The sequence below is a fragment of the Erithacus rubecula genome (genome assembly GCF_903797595.1).
Source record: "Erithacus rubecula genome assembly, chromosome: 2".
Classification (NCBI taxonomy): domain Eukaryota; kingdom Metazoa; phylum Chordata; class Aves; order Passeriformes; family Muscicapidae; genus Erithacus; species Erithacus rubecula.
This window is the reverse complement of record NC_136685.1, coordinates 53329989-53357847: the sequence shown is the minus strand read 5'-3', so window position 1 is coordinate 53357847 and position 27859 is coordinate 53329989. Positions and strand designations below refer to the sequence as shown.

At 38.1% G+C, this 27859-nt stretch overlaps 1 protein-coding gene across 1 annotated transcript; it reads left to right on the top strand.

Moving 5' to 3' along the window:
* Positions 1 to 27859, top strand: STX7 (syntaxin 7). The gene is made up of 10 exons (XM_079325333.1): positions 1 to 227; positions 3171 to 3311; positions 16580 to 16649; positions 18175 to 18265; positions 19917 to 20054; positions 20715 to 20767; positions 21461 to 21551; positions 22196 to 22268; positions 23230 to 23312; positions 26439 to 27859. The coding sequence occupies exons 2-10, from the start codon at positions 3230 to 3232 to the stop codon at positions 26529 to 26531; spliced, it is 774 nt and encodes a 257-aa protein (XP_079181459.1). The 5' UTR covers positions 1 to 227; positions 3171 to 3229; the 3' UTR covers positions 26532 to 27859.

The following is a 27859-nucleotide window of genomic DNA, read 5'->3' as shown; positions in this document are numbered from 1 at the left end:
ATTCAATTCCTTGGACTTTCTACATTAGCTTGACAAGCTGAATTGGCAGTAGTGTACTCCCATTCAGAGGCAGAGTTGTTGAGCAGAAGATAAAATGTGCAATCAGAAACTCACACCTGACTGAAACTTTTAGAGGAATTGAAGACTGCCACAAGTGCAGCTGCGTTCCAGTTTGAAGGCGAAGTGTACTTCCTGAAACTGCAGCAGGCTTTTAACTTCCCTGTTTTGTAAGTTGTGCAGCCAGTCATACCAAAATGTGTCACGACAGAGTAGTTAAATGCTGTGAAAGTGAAAATGGATAATTTCTATGGAAATTCAGTGTCTTTATGAATGCTCCTATCACCCTGGATGGAAGGAAGTGCTTGGTGCATGCCTGTTTTGTTTCCTGGTGGTTGAAACCCTGACCTTGTTTAGGTCATAAGCAGTTGACTTTCCAAGGGCTCAGCTTATCTGTGTTTTCAGAGGAGTTTGAGTATGTCAGCACTAACAAGTGAAGGGGTTGTGAGTGGAAGTAGGGTGTTCATCTGGTTCAGATGCCCGTGTTACTGTGAGAACTAGAGGGAGAAAGTGTGGTGAAGAGTACGAGGTGATGACACCTGATGGCTGCCCTCTTGCCTCTCTTTCTGTCTGTTCCCCAGACCAGTCACTTACTCTGTCACCAACCTGTATTATTAAAAAATACAGGACTAGCTCTGTTAGCAGAAGAGTGCACATGGACTAAACCAGCTGTGGTTTACTGGTTTACATGGCTATCCTACAAATTTACTATCAATCTCAATTCTTAAGTGTGTGAGTTGATAAAAAGAATTGCATCATCAGTTAGAGAGATCTGCATGTGCAGATGAAAAGCTGATGTAAAGCCTGTGGGTTTTGCAGTCTGTCATCTGAACAACTTGCTATCTGTTGTGTTTGACTGTAGTAGAAAGTTGAAAAACCCTTACATGTTGAACAATCTGTATATTTGTCAGTGTAGTGGAGTGTACCTTCTTTAAAGATACGGTTAGCTGTAGCAATTTGCAAGACAAAGAAAAACAGTAACTGCCTTTGTCAAAACTTGGATGAAATATTCAGTGTATCTCTCTTGATTGTAAAGGTATTCCTTGAGAACAGTGTTATAGGCAAATATGTGGTGAAAATAGATAGGAAAGAAGAAAAACCAATCATGAAAACCTATTTCAGTTAATTCTACACAAGGTAACTTGGTCTTTTGCCATCTCTTCTTTCTAGCAGTGGCATTTTAACATTACCATTAAACATACAATTAACTTTTAACATTAACTGTAATATTAAACTAAAATGTTTTTCAGTCAGTAGCACTGTAGTTAGCATTCTACTAAGGTATCTAGAAATACTCCTAACTTTAAAAAAACCCAGTCTGCTTTTTCAAACTTAGTTTTAAGGTGTTTTCTTTGGTTTTTATCCCTGTGGCTGTATTTTTTCACTGAATTGGTAGATTTCCTTACTTAGTCAATACACCAAGATATAGAGCCATTTATTTGCTGTAAAGTTTGAGTGGGTTTGGTCTTACAATACAAATTCAGTGCAGTGTTTCCTGATCAAGGGTTGTAATACCAGCCTTGGCCCAGATAAGTGGGATTTAGGCTGGCTGGCTGGCTGACTCCAGACTTAAGCCAAATAACTTGAATCTCCATGTGGTACCGACAAAGGAAACTACACTGCAGACAGCTGTCAGGTCTCTCAGGCAATAATGCAGCAAGTAGAAGAGTGCAAATACACTCCCTGTCACCTCCTCTGTAGTCAAGTTGTTCATTAATGGGGGATACCTCAGGGCCTGGAGACTCCAAACAGGGTTTGTGATTGTAGTGAAGCAGCCATTTCAAAATCAAGCAGGGTTTGTCAAGCAGGGTTTGCTGCTGGTAGCAGCAGCTTTTTCATGGGGCACAGGTGATGTCACCTCCAGGGTGACATCTGTACATCTGTAGCTGCTTCCCTGGTGAAGTTTTGGGGGGATGTACAATGTCAGGACCAGTGCAGTATCTTGGCTTCACTAGAGATGATTTCATATTACAGAGATATGAAACCAGTTGTGTTTTAACACAGCCAGGGTATTGCTGCCTGTATTAATACAGTCATTTCCAAAGGTGAAAGGAAATATTTGGCAACAATGACTTGCAATTGCTTGTATTTGAAAAAGTTTGTAAGGACTTGAGTTTGCAAATTGTAGCACAGCTGCTGTCATACTTCACAAATCAGTTGGCCTTTTCATTTCCTTTTCACACAGTAAATGTGCTTTTTCTGAAAACAAGTTTTAGCTGTGTCTCAACCAGAAGCTGATGGGCCAGGAGAAGAGGACATTGCTTGGAAGGCACATGGTTTGGGTTGAACAGTGGAAATGTGGGGAAGTGGTGAAGTTAAAATGTCCAACCTGTGAAGGTGATGTACAGGAGAGTAAGCCTGCGTGAAATTGTGGGATTGTGTTGGATGTATATGCACTTGATTATTCTGCATTCTCACTACGGAACAGATAGACTGCCAGTTTTGATTTGTACAGGTATTGTGCAAATCTATCTATGTCTGGTTAATTTCAATTTAGGATATGAGCACATGAGCTTGTGCTGAAATTTGATCTGTATGGATGAAAAAAAAAACCCCTAAAAATGTGTTTGAATAGCCAGGTTATTGAAAAATTAATTCATATTGACAAATACAGCAGCTGAAACAGGATAAAGTACTAATTCACAGAATTTAGGTAATAATGGGTTAAACTAAAACTGAAATTTATGCAAGTGATTGGTGTTTAGAGGAAACTGGATTCTGCCTTCTTTCTGATGTCTTGTGTGATATCTGCTGAATTTTTTTCCAGTGGTTTCTTACGCTGGATTGTATTGGTGGGATGGGTGATATGTATGTAAATAACAATATAATTGTTTTGGGATGTAATTCTTCAGAGGGTTAGGCATTTTCAGATTAAACATACAGCTTTTTTTTTTTTTCTGGAATGGCAAGAAATGAGAATTACACTCTTTCTTTGATTACAGTGGAGAAAATACTTAAGTTTGACAAAGAATAAGCTCTGTCTTTGAAGTGCAGTGCTTTCAGATAGGATAAACATTAGTGTATGGAGTTTTCTTTAATCTTCTCCCCTATATTCTTTAAGAATATGAGCCAGTATAAACCAATGACCAGAACATAACTGTTGTTTTCTGTAGGTGGAGAGTGTCTGTCCTTTTCCTGTTGTGGATGACCGTGACAGCAGATCTGCTCAGCCATGTCGTACGGACCAGGTTTTGGGGATCCCAATCAACTAGCACAACGCATCACTTCTAACATCCAGAAGATCACACAATGCTGTAAGTTGCATTTGTGCATGTTTTGTGTAAAATTTTGGTAATGATGGTGCCCCCATTTGAGGTGCCCCCGGATTCCTTCGTGGAAGGCTGTTGCCTTGCAGCTTTCCCCTTGTCCCTTGTGTATCTTAGATATGTAAATAAAGTTCTGCAAGTTTTAATATACCAGTGCTTAGTTTTGTGCTACTTAGTATTTTTTAGCCACCTATCTGGGGTGTTCAAGCTATAGGTTAGTTAGACTGCTGGGATTTTCAATAGTTTTTCCCTTTTCCACCATTTTCCATTTTATTTTCAATGTGTGTGTATATGAGGCAAATACAGTTTGATTCACAAGTAATGCAAAGTATATGGTTCATCAGAAGTGAGGTAGTAATGAACAACACGTGGGTAGTTTTGGTACATGTGTTTTATGTTATGAAGAGTGCATGCAGAAGTGAATATTTTAATGTTAAAACTTCAGATAAATTCTGGACAGTAAAGTATGTCAGTTTTTGTTAAAATTTTGATCTTTGTTTTGTGAGACAGGTTCTTGAAGTTGGTATTTGTAGCACAGGTTAGTGCCACAGACTTGGGTTGTTTCATATTTTTATAGTTCCATTTTGTATTTTCTTCCAGAAAGAATTTAAGATCTCAGCAGACAGGAAGCAAAATTGCAATTTCGCCTTATTGGAAAGTTTTTGTACTTCAGAGTTGTATTTCCACAAGCTAAAATTAGCAAACCAACTCTGTAAAAGTCCTTATACTTTATTTCCTAAAATCTACTCGGTAAATTCATTCAGTCTGATGGCTTCTAACTTGGTCTTCTAGAGGCAGCTGCCAACTTGTGACAGACACTGAGGCACCAAAATGTAAAAAAAAAAGGTTTTCTGTCAGGTGAAAACATAAAGTCAGCAATTGAAACTGGAGTATTGTGAAAATTGCTGAACATAATTAACCATCTTGTGCTGGACTCAGTAATTCCTTAAGCTCATCTTTCCCCTTCCATCCCTTCTCTTCCTTCTTCTGTGTCTCCTCCCCAGGGCACACTAACAGCAAGCTGCCCATGCATAGATAGGAGATATGCCAGAAGAGTTATCTCCAGTCCTGCTGTCTTTTGTATTTTGAAATTTAGATGGCTAAAGTGTTGAGCAATAGATAGGTGCTACTGCCATGCCAAGACCCAAATCCAAATGTCTTTAGCTCCACTGCTGCATTGCTTCTGAAACAGGAGCTTTGCTCTGAAAAGCTCCAGCCAAGCTCTTTCCTATTTCTGGTAGGGACAGAGCTGGATTCCATCCCATGCTCTTCTGTAGATCTGACTAAACTGTAACCACTCAGTTACTCTTGCAGTCAATTCTCTGTTAGATTTTATGAGGATCTGGATCCTATCCTGAATGTGTTTCCTGAACTGAGGTCTCTAAGGACTTGTGGACTCTTTTCTAGCCTTGGTTTTTTCCCCTATGTGTAATATCTGTCCAGCTTTCTATTGGAATGTGTGAGCTGCAGGAACTTCGAGGTCAGATGGGAATAAACCTGCAAGCTTAGGCACCTGTAGTGCCAAGGAGATACTGAACATGTCTCTTAGACTGCAATTTATCATCTTGGTTAGGAAGGAAGGGGGAGAGACACAGGAATCTTGACCCTAAATGTGTGGGTTTCCATCTAAGCATTTGACTTGGTTTTTCACTTATGCCCAGAAATGCTAAGCATTTGTGAGTGGTGTCAACACACTTGAATTCTTCTTGGTTAATCTGAAGATGTGTAGATACTCTGGTTTTCAGAGTGAGATTAACAGAGGAAGAGAATTTTGTTTCAGATCACCAGGCTACTTCAGGAGGTACCTCAAAACTAGTTCACACTTCTGCTAACATACAAGCAAAGTGGGAATACTGCTACAGAGGTGGAGATGAGGTACAGATTAGTTGAAAGGAAACTGGCCCTTCCAGCTACAAGCTGGCCCTTTAACTTGTTGGAGAAATACAGAACTTCCTATATTAGATAGTACAGCCAAGATTTCGTAATATGCCAGAGTTTTGTAGGAAGTAACATGGGTGAGAACAACAATCTTTAACATTTCTTCAAGGTTGAATTATTATATACTCACTTTCCAAGTAATAAATCTGATTTGTTTCAAGATAAAATATATATATTAAATACCTAATGCTCCATAATGTATGGGCAGGATGCTGCTATTGTAGTCACTTAATGATTGATTAGGAAAGCTCCTCTCTTTGCTGGTTTGACACACTGCTTCAATAATTGTATCAGTTGCAAGATAGTATTCTTTCTGGTTTGGGTTGTTCTTTGGTCTGTTCTTTCTACATTTGTGTTTGGTAACATCTTGGTTAGCCTTTTAACTTTAAAGAACAGATTTTTTTCTCTGTTGATCCAATCATGATGTTGATTGTTTTGTTGAGGACGTGTTGAGAGCTATAAATTGCTTCTGCCTTGTACAAACCTGTGTTCAACTACTGTAATAAATGCTATCTGTACTGGGCTGTTTGAGTTTCTTTGGAGGAGAGGGTGTTGGTGAGTCCTTTTTAGGACCTTGAAGACTGAAATTGAGCTAGCTAATGGGAAGCAGCATATGCTGCTGTCTATATTGTGGGTTCTCTTACACTTGCCTGTGTTTGAGATCCCCAACCCCAGAACATTCTGTATATAAAAGCTTCTCAACTGTTCTTTAGAGAAGGATGTGCTTTATTTCACATTTTCAGCACTTCTGCCAAAATAAGCGATTATGACATCACTTAATAACATCTAGAGAACAGTCTGCTTTCCTCAGCCTGAAACTCACGTTTTATCAGCAACATCCCCGAGCTGAGATTTAGGGAACTAGTCTGTGGGGTATTTGTTACTTTTGTTACAACTGTTTCACTGGGCAGCTGGAGTTGCAAAACTTAAGGCTGCTCTTGACATCTGAAGAGCCTCAGGCAGGAGAGGGAGAGTTAGGCTCTCAGACCCACTCCTGGAGTTTTTCGAGTATCCATGTGACTGAGCAGTGCTCTGAAGTCTGGGAAGTCTGAATCACATGCGCTCAAATGAGCTGCAGTGTTGTGTGCTGAACCTCAGTGAGGTCAGTGATGCCTGCAAGCCGTGTCTCACTGGTTTGGTTTCAGGTCTGTGTTAACAGTGATGAGAAACAGATCTGCAAACAGCTAAGGGAACTTCAGATTTGAATAATAAAGCCAAAGAAGTGTATAATGAGCTAGACTTGGGCAGCTGCTAAATTTCTGTCTTACTAGAACTCAACTGATGGTTAAGGTTTGATGGTCTGTCTGGATTCCAGTCCAAAGTAACTGTAATTCTCTGTCCAGGCCTATATTATATCTGTGACCTACATTTCGTATTTTAAAAGTTCAGTGCATTTAAATTGGTTGATGTTTGTCTCTGACTTTCTGAATACAAAGAGCAAGAATACGGAGGAGAGAATATGTGGAAGAATATATGTAGAATGTAAAGCTCCAACCTGTCTGGCCTTTGCAGACAGAACCTATTATCAGGGTAATCAGTATTTACTGAAGGAGCAATTGTTCTAGAACTGGGTTTCACACATAGCACTCTCACTTATTTCACAGCTTAATGTCAATGCTGTTAACTTGGGACAAAACTAAATGCCTTCCTTCAATATTTCCTTGAAATATTTCCTCTTGGTTGCTTGTTTATAGCAACTGGATAGACAAGGAATGAGTGAGATACCCAGATACAAGATGAGCTATCAAAATATATTTCTCTGTGACAAAACAAATTCTGCCTGCTTACAAAACTGCATTTCTACCAGACATGTTCATTTACCCTACTGGGATATGCCTGGGAGGATGAGCACTTTGAATCCATATATGATTGAAAGCTTTAAAATATGTTACTTTCAGACTTTTTTCAACTGAAGATGAGAGGGAGCAGTTCTTTGAAATCTGAGCATTTTCTGTGTTTTAAAGAACTGATTCTCTTTGTGTAGCTAAAAGGGGAAATGCATTTTATTTAAAAATATGTTTCCAAGAGGGGAAAAAAATGGGAGTTACATTCCTCTATGGGAACAACTCCACGCTTACAAATGTAGGAAGGGTGCAGTTAGAGGAGTAGGTGCCTCTTGTGCTCAGCTGGAAAGATTTGACTCATGTCTCTGCCAGGAACTGTGCAAGAAGTAGCCAGCCATGCTTTTTCCTCCCCTCCTCATACTTAAATAACTTTGCTGTGTGAGGGTCATTGAGGAAGCAGGCTAGTATGTCTTTGTTTTGCTTTGTATTTAATATTTTATTTGTAGCTACCAAATCTGCTACTTTGAGCAGTCCCTGAAGAAAAGCAGGAATGGTGCAGACTAGATTTGTACCTATGAAGTTTCCACTGGCATCTTGAGCTGGGCTTTCTTTGGGAGCTGTCCATTCAGAAGCAGTTTAGAATGCTGCCTTTTGCTTGGGAACACAGAACAAAGCCTAATATTGGTAAAATATACCCAGTCTTTGAGTTTTAAAATGCTTCTTTTAAAGCACTTTTTATTTTTGCTTGCTAACAGTAATCAAGCAGCTAGAGAACCTACACTAACTATAGTAATGCATTCATATTCCTTCCCTACCAAACCCTTCCTTCACTTCCCAACTCCTCCAGGTCATGTCAGCATTTTGTGCAGAGTTGGTTGCAAAGCCAGCAGGAGTGTCATAATCTGCCCTTGCTCAGTATTGGCACAGTAGGTCACTGATAGAGTATTTGACTTGTTCATTCACACTGGAGATCAGCGTAGCTCAACAAACACATTCTCTGCATGCTGTAAAGTAATAAAAAAAAGCAAAATTCAGTAGCCACAATCCACATATGGTTGGAGATTTTGAGAGACTTTTTGGAGACTTTTGAGAGACTTTGACTTTGAGAGATACTTTCTCATCTGCTTTCTGTGGACTTCCTTTGCTGTTTGTTAAGGCAGAATAAGCATCAATTCATATAGAGCACATTCCTGGAAGGTCAGTTTAAGCCAGCAGATATCCCCTCTGTCATGTGATACCTGCCCTGTGAAAACAGTTTTGTTCAATTTTTTTTGGATCTCAAGTTTTGTATAAGGCTAGTATTCTCACTGAATGTTGTTAAAATCTGTAGAAAATCATAAATGTAGATTAAACCCTGAAAAATATTAAGACTTTTGATACACACCTTTATGTTGTGGTTTAAGCCCAGTAGGTAGTTAAAATGTTCTGCTAAAAAGCCTGAAACATTCATGAAAACTCTGTCAGTACGTTTGAAGCACCAGCAGGTTTGCATGATTACTCTTGGCTGAAGAAGAACACAGATGGACACATGAAAAGTAAACGAGATCGCTGAGGTGTTGAAATCAAATCCTGTATGAAAACAAAATTCTGTTTTGTCTATAAATAAAGTGTGGTTTTGTACAGGTGTGGTCTAAAGAAAATAGGCTCCCAGTAGAGCTTGTTGAGACTTCTAACAGTGGTATTGTCAGAAATTTCCAATTAGCTGCAGTTAACCAGATTTTACTTTGTGGAAATATACCAGCTGAAACAATTTCTATATTATTATTGTTGCTGTTGTCCAGAAGTTTTCTTGGGTTTAGAACAAAGTTTCTATAAAGCCAGGAAAAGGCTGGTTATTTAGGGATTTTAAGCACTCTCATATGCTTCTACATTTCATTTTGTAGACTTCTTCCAAGCTAAGGAACTAAGGAGAAAGCTAATTTGAGTCTTTCTAAATGCTTGTCTTTGCAATGTGGTGAAGTTAGGAAGCTCACAGTTCTTGTATAAATAACCTATTTCTGAAAACCTCAGGCCTGAATCATTTTCATGCAGTTCTTAAAGGCTTTGTTCTATGTAAAATAGTGTATACATTCAAGGAGGTATGTCTCACAGATCTGTCTATAAATCTGGAAAGTTTTTGATATTTTTGTGTGTTTTGTCTTGTTTGTCTTTGTTGGATGACATTACACAAGAGGGACAGGGATTTATTTATGCTAGCAGCATAATAGAGTGAAAAAATGGGTCTTCCATCTATGCCCCAGAACACTGTGTCAATATGTAGAGAAAAGGCAGAAATTTTCCTTGACTGACACTGTATTGCTTTAGAATTATTATAAATAGTAACATGTCCAGTGAAGATGGTCACAATTTTACTGCAACTGTTGCTTTTGTTGATGGAGCAAGTATAAATGGACTCACCTTGACAATACATACAAGTTTTGCAAAAACAGCCTGCATTTGCAGCAGAGAAGGGATGTGGCCAGGGTCTTCATGTTTCTTTCTATCTCTAGATAGTTGTATTTCATATCCTCTCTAAGGTACTTAAAGTGCCTGTTGCAGTTCAGTTTTGTTGAGTTTTCCTCCATGTGCACGGGGGATTGCATAGCAGCTTGATAATACAGAGAACCCTCAATCAAATCTTCTATAAAACTGCTGTGCTAGGGCTGGACACCTGTCAGGACTTGGAATAAACCCATGTCAGTGATAAATTGTGAGTGACCCCACAGTAGCAGCTACTCACTTGTGTTGACCAGTCTGTGGTGTGTTGTGTCTCCTTCCATGTCAGCTCCTGAGGCAGCTGCAGTAATGACCTGGCCTCTTAAAAACCAGACTTTCTTCATGTAAATGGGTTGGGTTATGGTGTTTGTGCAGTTACTGTTTACTGCAGAACTATGCTTCGTTTTCATAATTTAATGAGCTACTTGTATTCTTTAGAGAAATGTTCAAACTTCCCAGTGTCAGGAAGTTACCAGGGATACTTTAGGATAAGCATATAAAGTGATTGATTTAATGACTTCCCCTTGGCTGAGCTGTAATAATTGACTGCATGTTCAGTTATTGTGCACTTAAACAATGTGTGTTTAGTGTATTCTACGCCCACATTAGAAGAACAGCCAATGCTTCAATCCCACTTCACAGTGTCCTTGAAAGACCATTGTAGATGGGACTACACTAGAATGAAATCATTACAACAGCACTGGAAAAACTGAGGGCAGATGCTGAACTCAAGACACTGGTGCTGGTGTTGCTGGTCATTCTGGGGCATGATTCTATTTAGAAATGCCAGAACCTGTAACAAAATACTAAAAAAAAAAAAAAAATATTACAAGACTGGATGTTTTCTTACTCTTTGTGCCTACTGAGTCTTTTCAGAGGACAATCTTCAGGCTCCTCCTCAATTTATTTTCTGCTTCCCACACATACATCAATTACTGTTTTTCTGTGCTGGTGCATTCTCCTGTTTTAGAATAATCAGTGTTACACGCAGAGTTAAGACATAAAGCAAAGTACTTAAAACCAAATTACTGAAGTTTTTAGATATTTGATTCCAATTAGGTTAGTTCCTGGGGATGCTTTTTAGTGTAAGCTGCTATCTGTTGACTGATGTCCTGGATTTGATTTCTCTGATAAACTGTCACTTCTGGTTAAAGTAGGGCTAGCAAGACAGCACTGTGGTATTGTGATTTATGTAAAATTTGAGGGAGTGTGAACTAAACTAACAGCCTTAAAGAGGGTCGTACAAGATGACTTTCATCTGATGGAGATATCACAACTAAATCAGAATCACGGAATCACAGAACAGCTTGGGTTGGAAGGGACCTTAGAGATCATCTAGTTTCAACCCCCAGCCATGTGCAGGGGTGCCATCCACTGTATCATGTTGCTCAAAGGCCCATCCAACCTGGTTGTGACGATTTCCAGAGATGGGGTATCCACAGACACTCTGAACAGCCTGTTCCAGTGCATCATCACCCTCACATCTTTCAGATTGAAGTCATTCTGCCTTGTCCTGTCACTAGGTGCCCTTAATTTTCCTTGATCCGGGAATGTGTTATGCAGCATCTCCTCATCTTTAGTCAAGTACCCTCAGCTGAAGTACAGAAGCAAAACACATTGAATTGGATTTGAATAAATTGAGGAAGTCTGTTGTCCCTAGGCAAAAGCAGTTTGAACTGGTGTAATTTTAACAAGTAATTCTTTTGTTCCAATAGACTGCTCTGAAGGGACTTGGAAGTTTATTAGATTCCACACGAATTAATCTGTAACTGGATGTGCTGTTTGTTGACTCACTTGTTGAGCTGGAAAGAAGTAGGAGATTTCTTCATAGTTACCCAGCCGGTCACAGCGCCTGTGAGGTATTTGACAAAGCATTTCTGCAAGGTGACTGGGCTGGTGCTGAAGTCACTGCTTATTTGCCTTGTGAAGCCATAGCTGGAGCATAAGGCTCACATGGAGCAAATCAAATGTTGCTTTAGGTGTACACTAAGGAATGTTTCGCTGATTCTGTTTATTCTCCTTGGGCTCAGGTATAAGGAAATTATAATATTATAATAATATCTTAATAATGAATAAGCAATGTCTTTGAATACCTATTGTTGTTTTAGCCCTGTGAACCTCAGACATTTACTAAAATCCTATCTGTCCCTTTTTAAGTACAGGATGGCGACATAGGTGAGACTATTGCAATTAACATTTAGGAGGAGCTGTTCTGCTCCTTCTTCCTGTGAGATCTCAATCCTTGCTGTTTTGTTAGGCAGGTTTCATTATGCTTGCTCTACCTGCTTGTCTGGTTCTTGTCCTCTGCAGTGCAGAGCCTCAGTGTTTGATGCTGGTGTTTCTTCCATGCACACCAAGTGAGTGCCACATTTTCTGTGGAAGTGTTAGACCATATTTTCATGAAACTGGTCAGTGTGGTAGGTCTGGCTGAAGGAAGTTGAAGGAAACAGCTACTGGATGGCTATAAAGCAATCTTGTGCTATCCAAGTAAGAAGTGAGGTTACTGCAGTGGGATTATAAGCAGCACTCATTAAATATATTTGCCCTCAGTTTCGTGCTTCTATATTGAGATATATTTTTTAGACCTCTCAGGATTATGTTGCTGATAGCTGATATGTCATTCTCCATCTCTAAAGCTTGGTCATGGCCACTTGAGGTTTTAAAGTTTGGTTTACCAAATGTGAGATAGAACGGGGTTTAAGGCAGGAAGACAGCTGATTGTGGGTAGCTTGAGAAAGTTTCTCTCCTGTAGCTGGAGTTACTGGTAAACATTGCAAAGTAAGACCATCCTCAGTTTCTTTTGGATAATGCTGTAGATGAATATCAATAGCAGCATTTGGACACTTCTCAGCCCTGCCAGAGAAGGTGGATGACCTCCACTCTGGTCTTAATTTCCATTCTCTTAGTTGGTGCATGGCCTTTCAAACATTAGGATTTTTACTGAAGGATTTGGGTAGGGTTTTTTACCTTTTGTACTGCAGCAGTGCTGTGTTGTTGCAGCTTGTACAGTGTTTATTAATTCATAGTTTGGGGTTAAGCTTATTTACACTCCAAATCTTAGAGGAAGTAAGTTGATTTACATTTTGGTCTTCATTGTAATAATCTATTTGTGCCTTTATTTTAAGTTTAAAACTTCCTATACCACCTTTTAATAGTTCTGATGTCAAGGACCAGAACCAGAAGTTATATCAGCGTGGATTTACTTGTAATGAAACACCTTTGCAAATCTGTCTGAAAAACAAGGTGAGGAGGAAGGAGAAGAAACCTTCTTCTTTACTAGTCAGCTCTAAAGCAAGGGTAGTTGTATTATCGGTATGTGAAACATGTTTTTATTTATGAAAAAATTGTATGTATTACAGTTCAGTCAGGAACATGTTTCTTAAATACTCCTACCTGTTAAACCTTGTAAATATTTCCACTGCAACTATCTCTACTTTCTCAACTCTTGCAGAGAAATTTAGGTCCTTTATATCAGAGACTACTGCTTTCCTTTTTATGTTCTTCTTAACTAGAGGAAGATCCTTCCACTGACTAGAAATGGAACCACTGTTTGGCTTGTAAAAATAAACATGAGCTGACTCTTGAATAATTTTCTCTGTAGGCATTCAAGTTAGGTCTTAATTGTTTCTCTGGCTCATCATTAACTGTGTCTGACCTGTTCCTGAGCATGTGACCAGCCTTAGAGAAGCTCAGTAGCTTTTATCAGCTAATAGTTGTGTACTGTGAGATCTAGATCAGGAATGTTGCAAAGATAAATGAAAAGTCTTCTTAATGTTATGGTATTGCTTCTTTCTAAGACTAGGCTAATGTTATGGTATTGCTTCTTTCTAAGACTAGACTAATTTTTAGGTGAAATAAATGAGATTCCTTTGCATGTAAGATACCTGTTTCTTGGGAAAAAATGCATTTTGCTTGCACAGTGTCATGTACCTTGCTTCTTGCTCTGCTCAGTTTCCAAAGTGGACTTGCTTTCTTTTATTGCCAGCCCACAGCTGGCAAGGTGCTGTTCTGCTGGTGCAGTGTGAGCCCTGACAGAGCTGTTGATTTTCATTCTGTGCAAACATCTACCCTGATGTGCAGGGTGAAGTGGCTGCAGGAGTTTGCAACCTGTGATGCAGGCTGTTGCCATACCCTGTGACTTTGGTAAAGAATGCCTGCATGCACACGTGGTGTGTGCCTTTGTGCAGCTCCTGAGCAAAGTCCAGCAGCCACCTATGTGTGCCCAAGGAGCCTAAGTGCTCACGTGAGCCAGTGTCTGACTTTGTACTGAAATTAATTAAGATCATGCACAAGATATAGTCAGTCTCTGTGACAGGATTTTTAATGTCCAGGAAGGAGCATCCTTAGATTACTCCTGTCTCTTGGAACTCCTTGGGTTGTTCAAAGAATTGGGAAACTGAGGAAGGAAAAACCATAAAGAGTGAAGTAACCTAGGAACCTGTCAAAGCTGTGCTGCGGTCTTGGGTCTCTGACTGTTACCAATATGTTTGCAGTGCAGTGCTATGGCTTTGTGAGCTAGGCCTAACCTTTTGGCTCTCTGGGACACTTGAGTGTTACTGATGGATTGAGGAGACCAGAGCAGATGCTGTGTGCTGCCAGCCTGAACTCCCTACACAGGGCTGAATAGCTGGTTAAATGAGAGAGGCAGTACCCTTATAAATGCAAGCATCAGCAGTGAAATCAGGAATTTAGGAACCTCTGTTTTCCAAAGAGTAATCCCAGGTTTTCAGCAGTTTTGATCTTCATTGCCTGCTTAATTCTTCTCCCTGCTTGTTTCACAAATGGAGCAGTGGAAGGAGCAAGCAGGGGTGTTTCTACAGCCTAACCTTTAGCAGGAGGTGCTAAGGCTACCCTGCTTTTCCCTTGAGGAAAGGAAGGGATGCTGTCTTATGATCTAAGAAGTTGCAAAGCTGGTTCTTGCTTTTAATCAGATTCTGTGAAACCTGTGTGTGCATGTGAGGGAAGAAGACCCTTTCCCAAGGTAATATCTTTAACCCTGTAAAAAAATTTTGTTTGTGGAACTGACTATAAACTGAGTGTCTATAGTTTAGGTGGCTTTGTGGTTATATCTATAATATTACATCAAATATTTGAATGAGAAGTAGCTACAGTGAGAAATCAGTAAATACAAGCCAAAACAATAGAGTTATAAGACTATAAAGAATGTATTTTTTAGTCCATATACACTCCAGCATATTAACACAAAGGAGTACAAATACTGCATTTCTTTAACTCATTGATCTGTAGGTATATACTGTAAATCAAGATTTCAGGAAAGTCAGCTTCTCCACTTCCTTTGTTATATTCATCCTTGTTTTTGGCTTTTTTTGTGGAGCATCTTCTGGAGTGCTGCTGAATACTATTGGCTGAAATCTACTTTTTCTGCTCTGCCTTTTTTAATATTTACTTACTTGAATAACCATTTTAATGTTTCTATGTAGCATACTTCATATAAACAAATTATTGATTTTTTTTTCAATAATACCAAGGCTAAGGTGGAAAATACTGAATTACAGGAAGCATAGAAAAAGTTGCTATTATTTCAGTCCTTAGGAATTTTTTTTTCTATTTTTTCCCCTTGTGATTTGAAGTAGTATTAGAAATTTGCTGGTTTTAGGTGTACTTACAGACTTCGTGGTAAAATGTGTTATAAGTTATGCTAAATTTTTGAATCACAGGACCTGAACTACCATGAACTCTGCCTCTGGAATTGTATACCTGACCAATTTTGTAGTGCTGGCTTTTAATTTTCTCTCAATTATCAACTTCTGTTCAGCTTTAGAAGTAGGATAAATATGCAGTTAGCTCGGAATGCAAATATTTTAAGTATAGGCCATGTTTCAGGGAATTTTTATTTGAAACATAAGCGTGCGTTTTCTTTACTTGCACTTAAAAAATTGGACCTCTAGGTGGCGGTAGGACACACCGAGACTTTGTTTTGGTTTTCTTTTTACTCTCCCTTTTAAAACTGCATACGGAATAACCGAGCTCCTCGGCTCTGGAGTCAGAAGGGAGCCTTAGAACAAATACAGAATAATTAGTGCTCAGCTTTATAGATATTAAAACTCCATGTTATTGAAGATAACGCCAGCCAGTTATCTTTTTGTTTGTTTTAAAACAATGCATTGCACTGACCATAAAAAAGGAAGGTTAATTACCCTGAGCTGGTATTAATCAATGTGTGTGAGCAGCTGCAGCTGCCCAGGAGAAGTGCGGGTAGGCAAGCACTGCCTCACCCAGCAGGCAGGAGGCAGGGAAGGGCTGGTCTTTAGCAGCCAGTGGTGGCTGTAGCCAAAATCAAAAATCTTCACTCATGTTTTGCTGGTTTTCAGCTCAGTTAAAATACAAAAGTAGGTGTAGTGAAAAACTGCCTATCCTTTAAGTTTCTGTCCATTTTTCTCTTTGCTTTCTAATTGACAGCAAAATATATTGGGCTGAAAATAAGGCTCAGACAATATGCCAGTTCAAAACTAATATGCTTTATGAAATACACTCAAAAATTACTGGCAGTTTGTATCCCGGACTTAAAAACATAAGAATGTCAAAATGATAATTTAAACCTGGACATGTGAGTTTTATTTCCTCTTTGATGTATTGTAAACCCATGAATGCTTTGTTGCTGTCTCTTCATTGCTGCATGGATTCTGAAATTTTTGTGTAAGATAATGTTATAGAAGTCTTCCATATGGTTTTCTAAAATGATATGCATAAAATAATGAGAATGGTGATGTTTATTTTTTAAAAATATAATAAACCCCCTGATTTAGATTTACTAAAATGAAATTTTTGGCTAATCTTTAAATTGCCATATCTACCTAAAGATTTGAATACATTCTCATCCTTCATAAGAAACCTCAGGTTTTGTCTTTGACATGGCAAAAATCATTCAGTAGTTGTTCTGGGACTTAAAAATGGGACCTTTGTAGTAGGTTGAAAATGGCCTGCATATCCGTTTCTGTCAATTTATTTATATGGCTTTAGTCTTGTCAAGCAGAAATGCATAAAACTGAGTAGCAGTTGTCTCTGCCCCATTCAAATTTTCTTCCTCTTCACAAACAGCTGCTGAAATACAAAGAATACTACATCAGCTTGGAACACCACAGGACACGCCTGAGTTGAGGCAACAGCTGTGAGTACTTCACATGAAAACACTAAATTTCATTGCCTTGTAAACAGTCTCCTCTTAGGTGATGAGGTGGATTTCTATTAGGCAGGGTGCTTGATTTCCCTGAGAAAGGTTAACACAGACAAATATTTGAAACTTAGATGTTCAGATGTGCTTTCTAAAAGCAGGATAGTCTGTAAACTTGAATCAGCTGATTTGCTCATGCACATTGCCTGCAGTATCTGTGCATCTATAGAACCTGTGCTGTTTGTTAGCAAAGTGGCAAAACCAGAAAACAATATCACTGCTCAAAAACATACCCCCACATCCCTCCACTCTAGTCAAGACTTCCAGTCTGCCTGTAGGAGTGTCACAAGGTAATGAATATATTGGGGTGGCTTTTTGTGAGGTGAGATACTGAGAGAGTAAAGGGAATGTTGTTTTTAGTGATGAAAGCCACAGAAAGGGATGAAATTATCGGATAAATAAGTACCAGGAATAGTAACATAACAGAAGTGAAATCAGACTTCAAGGCAAATGCTCTGCTGGAGTTCAGTCACCTCAAGGTGGACTTTCACTAATAATGCCTCTAGGAGAGACAGCAGCTGTTCTCTACTTCTCTGCATGGTCTAATGAACCAGTATGGCTTTTTTTTTATTATTAAACTCCTTTCCCACATTAATCTCAGCATCACAAATGCACATAAGCAGCGTGTTGTGCTCACCCTGGCATTTGTGTGTTTTTCATGCTGTTCTATGGCCATTAAATAGTAGGAGGAGGTGTATGTTGAACCAAAGTTGTCATGTTTATTTTGTGTGAACAGCCAAATTTCTTCATAATGGCCTGAGTTCAGGGCCCATAACATTAGCCATAGTACAATCCACAGGGGGTGTTCTACTGGAGACTGGGAAGAGGTGAGCTGTGAAACATACACAGTTTATGCAATAACCCAACAGGATATAGGCATAAATTCACACCTGAACAGCACAGAAATGGTTAAGGACATACTTCAGACCCTTATTGGGATAATTTATGTACATATAGTAAGCTTGTCTCACTTGTCTGAATATTTGGCCTTTCCAAGAGTTATTTGATTATTTTAAATATTGATACTGATGGCTTGATAATAGCTTTCCAGGTAAAACCTTTTTTATATAGACTGGGTGGGTAGGATGCCATAGCAGGTAAAAAATTTGAGTTGTTTCAGAAAAAAAAAAAGTGAATATAGGTAAAGGATTGTGTGATCATATCAGAAGTATATTTACATATTCATAATGACTAAAAATGTATTGCTGAACACTCATAAAATAGAAGAAACCTAAGGGGAAGAAATAAGTAATTATTAATTATGCTGTCACACTGAGGAACACACCTTCTTCAACACCTGTCCTGCCTGGAATCCATTAATTCATGCCTTTGCAGCAAAGAACAGAATAAAGATGGCTTTGTGTGCTTTAGAGAAGCTTTTAGTACTAAGGTTTTCTGAGAACCAGTGAAATTCAGCAAAGTAACCCAATAGTCTCTAATGGAAATTTGCATTTGGTTTTAGGCAACAGAAGCAGCAATACACCAACCAACTTGCCAAAGAAACTGACAAATACATTAAAGAGTTTGGATCTTTGCCTGCCACAAGTGAACAGGTATAAAACGAAAAAGCATGGCTTGTTTGACTATTATGTTGGCTCATGTAAAGTATTTGAGTCACTTCAGTTCTTTATTCCTGTTTTCAAAGCACTGTTTAGTTAGTCAACACATTTGCACAATGCGGGAATACTTAAAATGTAAGAATATTTTGTTGCCGTCAGGACTTGTCCCATAGTTGTTTTTATGTATCAGGAATGAAGTAGGGTGACTGAAGTGGTGGGAATCAAGGCAGTGTGCTGTGCCTTTCTGCTTTTTCAGGTAGCTGGACACTTTGTAATCCTTTGCAGTGATGCTGTATCTGACTCTGCCAGCACTCTGACTCCAGGGTCAAGGAATTGAGTGCTAAAACACTGTTCATTCACTGTCTGAATAATTGTATTATCACAGTTTGTCCATTCTGCATCACGCAGATCAACATATGTGCTGTGCTGATCAAAAAGCACAGGCTTTTGCTTTCTCAAGAGGACTAGACTACACAGGAGCTGTTAGTGAATCAACCTTCTTTCTGAGGTCTATGTAAAATCTTTCAGTCAGAAATGTGAAGTGGCTGTTGTGGTTAGCACACTCCTCTCTGCCCTTCTGTCGTTTCTTATCCTAGCAAAATCTGTCACTTAAATAAGGGGAGAACAACAGGATTCTAGAAAACATGGATTTGAATTACTGCCACTTAAACAACGTGCCTGATCTGTGGGTAGTTACTGAGCAGCCTTTGGGAAAGTAAATGGTCTTGAAGCACGGAGTTCAAATGGCAGACCATGATCCATGTGTGCTCATCCTGTGAAGCTGTAAACTTCTAGCAGCAGTGTTAAAACTTGGTCTTGGTACATAACCACTAGTTCAGCCAAAGTATCTTTAGTTTGTTGGGTTTTTTTCTGTTTGCTTATCTTGGAGTTGAAAAGTTCAGAGTGAAATGTTTTGCTGTTTAATTTTATCCTTTTATCAAGTCTGTTTCTAATGAAATGCATAAATAAGAGGTTAATGAATGGCAAATGACAACCTTTCAGAAATTTGTAAGGGTTGATGTATGCATATATTTAGGAAAATATGGTGGAGACTCTCCTGAGTGCCCAATATTCTCCTTCCCTTCACTACATCTTAAAAAAAAAAAAAAAAAAAAAAAAAAAAAAAAAAAAAAAAACCAAAAAATCCCTGAAATGTTAGAACAAGTATTTCTGAATCTGTTCTAAAGCACTTAAGGGGGTATTTGAACCCACTTCTGGATTCAGTTCAGTATGCATTTCTAGCATTTATGTAAAATACATACAAAGTGCTCTGTTCTTTCTTTTCTGCTCCCTTCCTCCCCTCTGTGTTCAGTCACCTCTACATATTTCAGCATTCCTGGTGTCAAAATATTTCACACTAAAGCAGAAGATTTTATAGTCAGCAGCTAATAAGGAAGGTAGAAGCTTTCTTATCACTGTTCATTTCTCATTTGCAGCTGTGAAATGAAAATAAATACATTGATTTCCTCTTCTATTGCCTTAATTTGTGTGCTTGTGTGATCCCAGAAGGAAAGGAGGTTTGTCCATGGAATTGCAACCACTTCAGAAGAAAAAGCATATATGCCTTGGTATTTAGCAGAGTGGAAATAGTAAAGCCTCAAAAAGAATGAGCTCATTTGACTTGGTAAAACTTTTTCTCCTACAGCGTCAAAGAAAAATACAGAAGGACCGTCTTGTGGGGGAGTTTACCACAGCACTGACGAATTTCCAAAGACTTCAAAGGCAAGCTGCTGAGAAGGAAAAGGACTTTGTAGCCAGAGTAAGGGCCAGCTCAAGGGTGTCTGTAAGTATCAGAAAATGTGCCACTGTATTCTTTACATTGATGTTAGAGATGTTCTGTGTCAGATTTGCCTCCACAGTGCTACTTAGCTTACAGCTGAGTCTAATTGCTGCAGAACATGCTGCTATGATTTTATAGTAAAGGCTGCATTAAGCTGTAATAACCTCACCAGACAACTGTTACTTTTCCCTTGCCTTTGTCACACAAAGGAATGAACTGCCTCTGTATTCATGCTGTAATCCTGCAAAAGCAGCTTCTAGCAGATTTTGAAATGCTTTTGCTCTGCCTTTAGATATCAACAGATTTTCTCCCTTTGGGGAAGAATGACTTGCCAGATTTTAGTGGAGTATTAAGGTGGAGATGTGCTGAGTAGCTTCAGATGTTGAACTTTTCCTTGTCAGTATATCAATTTTGCCTTTTTGCTCTGTGCCAAATATATGTTCTGCACTTGTAAGTTGTAGCAAGCAGTTATTGAGCTGAATGCTTTTGCTTCTATTTCAGCCTTATGCTTGCTTAAAGCAAAATCAGGATGAGAACATGTTGAATCATGTTTCAGTTTGACTTAGTAGAAACCTTCGAGTATTGACTCCCTACAGAAATGCTGCCAGTGCTATTTTCAGGGCTATAATGTTTTATTTCTATTTTTAAACACTGATCATGTAGGGTGGAGCTCCAGAAGATAACTACAAAGAGGGAACACTTGTCTCTTGGGACAGGTAGGTTGAATTACTTAATACACCTTCATCTAACTCAGAATAATGAACAGCCTGCAGGGAAGCAAGTTGCCCATGATTTTTTTTTTTTTTAACATAAAGAAGATACTTTGATGGCATACATGGGGAGAAAAAGAAGCAGTTCGCATTATGTCTGTCCTTTTTTCCTGGTGTTTCAGCTGGAACCATGGCCTTACGCTCCCATAAGCTGCATTTAGGTTTTCTGGGACCCAGACTTAGTAAGAAGAGTCCTATTTGAGTTTTAGTAAAGTAAAGCTTTAGTGATAATGGCCCAGTGTTTATTGGGAACTCCCATTACTTCCATACTCTCCAAGAACTGTTTCTTAGTCTCTTTTTGGTTTTTTGGTTGGTTTTTTTTTTTTTGTTGCTCAGATAGATGTAAACTCTGCAGTTGATAATTCAGAAGGAACTTTGACCTCGTATTCATACTTAGGATTTGCAGTCAGCCACCTGCTCTGTGCAGCATTGCTCCAGCAGCTCTGCTACACCAAAGCTGTGATGGTTATACCATTTCTGTTAGCCAGGGACAGACAAGGATAACAACACACATTTTATTAACTGATAATGTAAAATGTACTATGTACTTAACTGTAGTTTTATCCTTTTGAAGAAATTCTCATTCTGTTTTTTCAATTCTGTATGGGTTTTGTTTTTGTTTCTTTTTTTGTCTGATAGTCAGCCACAAGCACAAGTGCAAGATGAAGAAATTACAGAAGATGACCTCCGTCTTATTGAGGAGAGGGAATCTTCCATTAGGCAGCTTGAAGTAAGTACAGGTGCTTTTGCAGCAGAATAGGTTTTTGATATTCCAAAGAAGTAGCATTTTAAAGGAGAATGAGCATTAATTGGTGCATGAATCTTGAGAAGTTTGGATTTGTCTGTGGGTGTGGTTTTTCCCTTCAAACCTGCAAATATTGTCTTTAGATGTGAAATACATTTGAAATCTACTGTATGAAAGCCATGTTTTGATATACTGTGTTTAACTTGAGTGGTTCTGCTGAAGAATAAAAGTGCTCATGTGATTGTAAGAAAAATTACGTTCATTTTTTTTCCAATATGAACATATTATAGAACCATTTTAAGCAGTGAATAAATGTAGCAAAATTATACCTCTTCTCACGTGTCTTCCCAGTGTGTTGTTCAGCATGTTAATTTTTAAGTAGATTTTCTTGAACATTTCTGGAAATACAGAGATTTTCCATTTCATTTAAACTTTTGTAAGTAAGGACTTCATAAACTCAGTCTCAAAGTACCAGAAAAGCCTTCAAAATAAGCGCATAAAGGTTTTTTATTCATTCTGAAGTATAAAGAACCATGGATGCATACCCTGGAGGAGTAGGAACAGTATTTATATCTAAATGCACATAGATGCTAGAATGTGTGATGTACATTAATTGTTTCATTTTGCAGGCTGATATTATGGATATCAACGAAATTTTCAAAGATCTAGGAATGATGATTCATGAACAAGGTGATGTCATAGGTAAGTCCAATTCAAATATTACCAGAAATTTTTTTAATTCAGTTTCTCTGGCAAGCTGCAGTGTACAACTTCCTTTTGATGGAAAAATTCCTCTAATGACACTATCAAAGCTAAAGGAAATCAGGTACAACCTAATAATGGGTAGACTGGCTGAGATAACTGGGAATACAGTAAGAAAGAGTGCTTAAAATCTAGTTTAAAGCACATAGTTTTTCATGTGTATAAAATGTCTTTAAAATAGTTTTTTTTAATTGTTTGTATATAAAATTGAAGTTTGTGGACATTTTACTGTATTTCTAAATGGATCTAAGCATGCAGATTCAGCAAAGATTCATGCTTTGCCTTTCATGCAAACAGGTTTCTTGTTTTAACAAAGTTTGACTGGAGAATCCATTTTCAACTGCTAAGCCATGCTCTTGTCTATGTCCAGAATATATTTTCAGGGCTTTTTTTGCCATCTTGACCCATAATCAATTCATGTTTTTTTACTGAAAAACTATAATCTGTGTCAATATGATAAAACACTAAACTAGAATCCGATTCTTGGAGTATTGTTCAGTCTGTTACCTCTGTTTCATAAATCTCAGGACTCCTTTTAATCTGAGCAGAGAGTACTCAGTAGCAAGTTGGAGGACAAGTATAAGGTAAAAACAAAACCAAAAAAAAGGTAGAAAATGTCTGCCCTGGTTGGTATCTAAGTTTTAGCCTTGCATGCAGAACAGGAGAGCTGTTACCTGACATGAATTCAGCTAATCATTGCCTGAGCAGTTATGGAATGAACTCAGGTGTAAGTGTAGGATGGGTCAAGCTTTCATAATACAGTGTACATTGATGAATACTGATGAAGACATCAGCATTTTGGGGCAGCTGTTGTATATGTTCTCAAGTATATTTCAGCATCCCACACCTTTGTTTGGGTTATGACTTACCAAAATTTGAAATCTTTCTTTTCAAAACAAAGACAGCATAGAAGCCAATGTGGAAAGTGCAGATGTACATGTGCAGCAAGCAAACCAGCAGCTGGCAAGAGCAGCAAACTACCAGGTAATGCCAGCTGTGTGAAACTGTCCTACAGTAGTTCTGACTTAGGCTTTCTTATGTATTGGTATAATTACTAGGGACAGGACTACTGAGAGATGATGTAAAAGATGGTTTATTGCTTTATTACATTATAAGTCTCATGGAAGGGTTTTAGATCCAATGCCATAATATCAGAAGCCAATCTAATTTGTCAGTTACAATGCCTTATATTTGTTTTTTAGCTAATCAAATACTTCTACAAAGTTTGCCAACATCTTTTTACACCAGTCATTAATCGCTTTGTCTTTTACGGCTTTACCACAGTGCATCGTTTTTCAGCCAATCATATAACACTTTATAAACTTACATTGATACGTCTTAAACTTCTAAGTAACTTTATAACAGGTTCTATTGCCAAACTTTAAAATATTTTAGTATCTTACTTAACATATTGCTTTGCTTGCATAATACATATTTCTCTTTGCCTAAAACGTATTTCTGCTTAAACTACAAACTTATATTCTTGTTTCATGTCTGTTTTGCTTCAGTGCTCTAGTTCTCCAAGCCTTCTCCAAGGTCTTAGATCAAACATTATCTCTATCTCTGAGCCTGTATGTGTAAGGCCTTGGGAGCTTTCTGTGCCTGCATTTCCCACACTTACACACTTTGGGCTTTGCCTAGTTCCTCAAAACTTGAAGAATTAAAGGTCTATGTTAGACTACAATGGTATTTCTAGATCAATATAAAATAAAAGTCAGTGACTTTGGAAAACTTTGGGTTTCTTCTGAGGCTGTTTCCAGCCAGAATGTTTCAAGCCTTCTGAGATTCTATGAGAGTACCTGGAGTTACACCTTCACTTAAAACAAGCAAACAAAAATCCCCAAACCAACAGAAAAAACCTTACACAGATTCCTACTGTTATAATTCAAGAAGTTAAAGTTTCCTGTATATGGAAGAGCAATATGTGATTGATCTGTATTTGGAGATCACTGGAGGAGTAGGAAAAATAGGCAGGAAAATCTTCTGAAGATGTGGCCAGTTAGCACCAATTTTTGCTGTCTGAAATCTTCCTGGAGCTGTATATATCCAGCTTTCGTTACTTGCTACTCTGATCCTGAAAATATATTTCAAACTGTCAAACTTTTTTGAAAAGCCTTTTAATACCTTTATATGCCACTTCTTTATAACATTTTTGGAACTTCTTAGAAGTAATCTTCCCCTTTAAGTTAGAGTTGGTCCTTAGACTTTTTTTTTTTAAAAATCCTCTTATGTGTATTAGTAGTAGCTAGGGCAGTAAATGAGTGACAGAATGTCTGAAAGACTGTCTGCTGATTTCAGAAATGGGAGAGAGTGCATCCTTGAACTGTATTCTCAGTGGGATTAATTGGCACATTAAGTAAATTTGAGGACTCCTATTTTGATACTTAAAAAATCAGGAAAAAATAATAGCAGCCAAAAATTTCTGGTTGAAATTTAAAATTAAAAGCTCCGTGATTTATTGTGAGGAGGAAAGGATCTTCCCATCTCAAAGAAAGGTTATCAAGACTTGGCAAGCTTCTGTTGTCTTGCAGGACGTGCCAAATGCTGCAGAGTTGCTCTGTGTTTGGATGAAAGGACTGTGTACTCTGCTTTGGATTTGAACTTTCCTTTGCTTGAAAACTTATCCTTGTTCCAAGGTGCTAAAAAATTTCAGCAACTACTATGTCTTGCCTGACGCCCTCAAGGAAATGTTAGAGGCCCAGGTGTGCTGGGAGGGACACAGCAGCAGGACATCTGCAGCTCCTGTTTGTGGTTGGATGAGCTCTGTGTCACTTACCTGCCCTGTGGAGTGCATTCACACAGCAGAGCAATATGGGAAAAGCCAGGCTGCTTCAGCACTTGTAGAAATTATGATCAATTGCATCTTGAAATAAGGTTGACATGCCTTGCTTAAGTAGTTTTACAGGGGAAATGTTTGACTTCAATACATTTCTGATAAGAGAGTGTCAGCAGGATGCAGAAGGAAGAGATTGTGAGTGTAAGAAGATAATGGACACAGGAGGAAGGTACTCCAGAAAACTGATTGAGTTCTTCACAAGTAAAACAATAAAATGAAGAAATCTTAGCCTGATGGTGGGAGAAGAGGCAATAAGACAATAAAACTAGAAGAAGAGAATTATTATGAAATTTGGTGGTCTGGGTAGTATGGGCGGAGAGCTAACAGCTTCAATGAAGAACTGACACAGATGTTGTTCTTCAGAGAGGAAAATTTAAAAAAACCCAAAACATCAAAACCACCCAGGCAGAACTTTTGCTAAGTACAGCACAGACTGGCTTTACTTCTGGGGCTATGGCCTAGAAACCCAAGATGTGAATGTTGTTATTCTTTGGCTGTCAGAAAGAGCTCAAGAAATCCATTGTTAATTTTCTTACTTCCTGTGAAGGAAACCTTCAGATTCCATACCCTTCAGGTAAAGGATGACAGACTGCTGCTGATCTTGAGTGCTTTGTTATCTCAAGTTACAGACCTGTATGGGAATGTGAAAGTTCTCAACACACTCATAATTTGTACTTCATTGTAGTGACATCTATGTAAGTGGGTCTCTAGTCATGTCTCTTTGGTTTGGGGTTTTTTATTGTTTGTTTTCTTTAAGAGCAAGTTCTGCCTAAGAAACCTGGCAAAAGCACCTTTAAAATAACTGTGAATGGATACACAGAAGTCTAAAATTGTAGTCCATTGTTCCCTTCTGTATATACATTAATAGTCTTTTTTTTTTTTTCTAGCAGATCATTTCTACCTTCTCTGTTGTGCAACTGATTATCCATTTTCCTTTCTTATGCTGTCACCTGTTCTCATGTTACTTCCCCCAGAGTTCTAATTGCATCCATTCATTACATTACTGTGTTTTCTCTCATTAATTTATTCAGTGTACCAGAAAATGCCACTGAAATAATTCTGTTGAATAATATAGCCATAAAGTAAGGTAGATAACTTTGCTTTTGTTTTTTTTTTCCCCTTGAACATTTTAGATGACTTGACCATCTTTATATGTAAAGACACAATTTAGTTAGATTGCACAAGCAGTGGGACCATAAAAGCATCTGAATAGTTTTCTGATGTTCTGATGTGGTACAGTTTTCAGTCAACTTGATTTTTCTCTCTGTTGGCAGCAAAGATCCCGAAAGAAGATGTGCATACTCATTGTTATACTTACTGTCGGAGCAGTGCTTCTTGGAGTCATCATATGGTTAACTGCAAGATAAGTCTCTGGAGAAAGCTTTGTAATTTGTATTTAAATTAGGAAAGGAAATTCATAGTCATGGTTTGCTCATTGTGAAGCTGAGTAAAATAGTGGTTCTGTACTTCATCACACTTACTTGTTTTATAAGACTTTTTGTTTTAACCTGAGAAATAATGTTCTCAGTACTGCCATCAGTATAACTGCCTGTCCTCTCAGATTTGGGTGCTGTCTTACCAGAAAAAAAACCCAGTCACGATCATAAACTGTTCCGTTAATTTGAGCATAAAACATCTTAATGTTTAGGGGGCTAATCAGAGTAATGATAATCTGTGTTGACAGGGTGGGTAATTATCTTTTGGGATATTGCTAAATGTTGCTGCCAAAACAAACTCCTGAATTGTTGCTTGAGCAACGAATTCACATCTCAGAATTTATTTTTAAGTTAGAAATATATTTCATCTCTCTTTCCCTTCTATAATGTTCACCTACCCATTTGATATGGGTGGTTCAAAAATAAAATGCAGGTTGATGAAATTGATGTGTTCTCTTTTTTATACCTGAAGCCTGTGAATTAAGCCTTCAGTTTGCTTGAAATCTTTTAAATGTTCCATTTATCCCTATATCTGGCATCAAGTATGGTAATGTGTGGAAGCCTCCTGCAAAGGTAGGAAGGTTGTTGAATGATGTAATTATTTGAATTTTTTGTTCCAGTCCTTGTATTAAGAAATACTGTGCTTTATTGCACACATCTGGTATCTTTGCATCTGAAGTGTGCATGAGTGGGTTTGGCTAGATGAAAATTTGCTGTAGTCTTTGACTTCGTAGACTTACTGGGAAGAACAGAAATTCCCAACTTCCTAGCTGCACTTGAATGTCACTGTTCTGAAACTGCTGTGATTTAGTTTCCATGAACAGGTCTGAAGCTGTATGTGATGTCTTTCACACAGCTTAAGAAAAGATCACAAGTTCAATTCCAAGTTCAACACTGATATTTGAAATTAAGTTAAAATCAGTTGAACTGACTGAAAGCATTTTTAAAGTTTGATGCTTATAGCCTTTAAAATGACCTTTTTTCCTTTTGTGCCATTTTGTACTAATATATTAAAAATGTAAAAACACTTTTTTGCCAATTAATCTATTTGCCTTTTTACTTAATCTTGATGAACTAATCTGAAGAGTGTACAGATTAAAAAGTCACTTAATCTGGATTTTATAAAGTTCTTCCTTACCAGACTGATAGAGAATGCACTGTGTACATGGTGAGCTATGAAATATTATTTGGGAGCAATCTAACTGTAAGCATAAATTACTTGTAACCATGCAACCAAAATAAAGGTCTTTTAAAGAGTA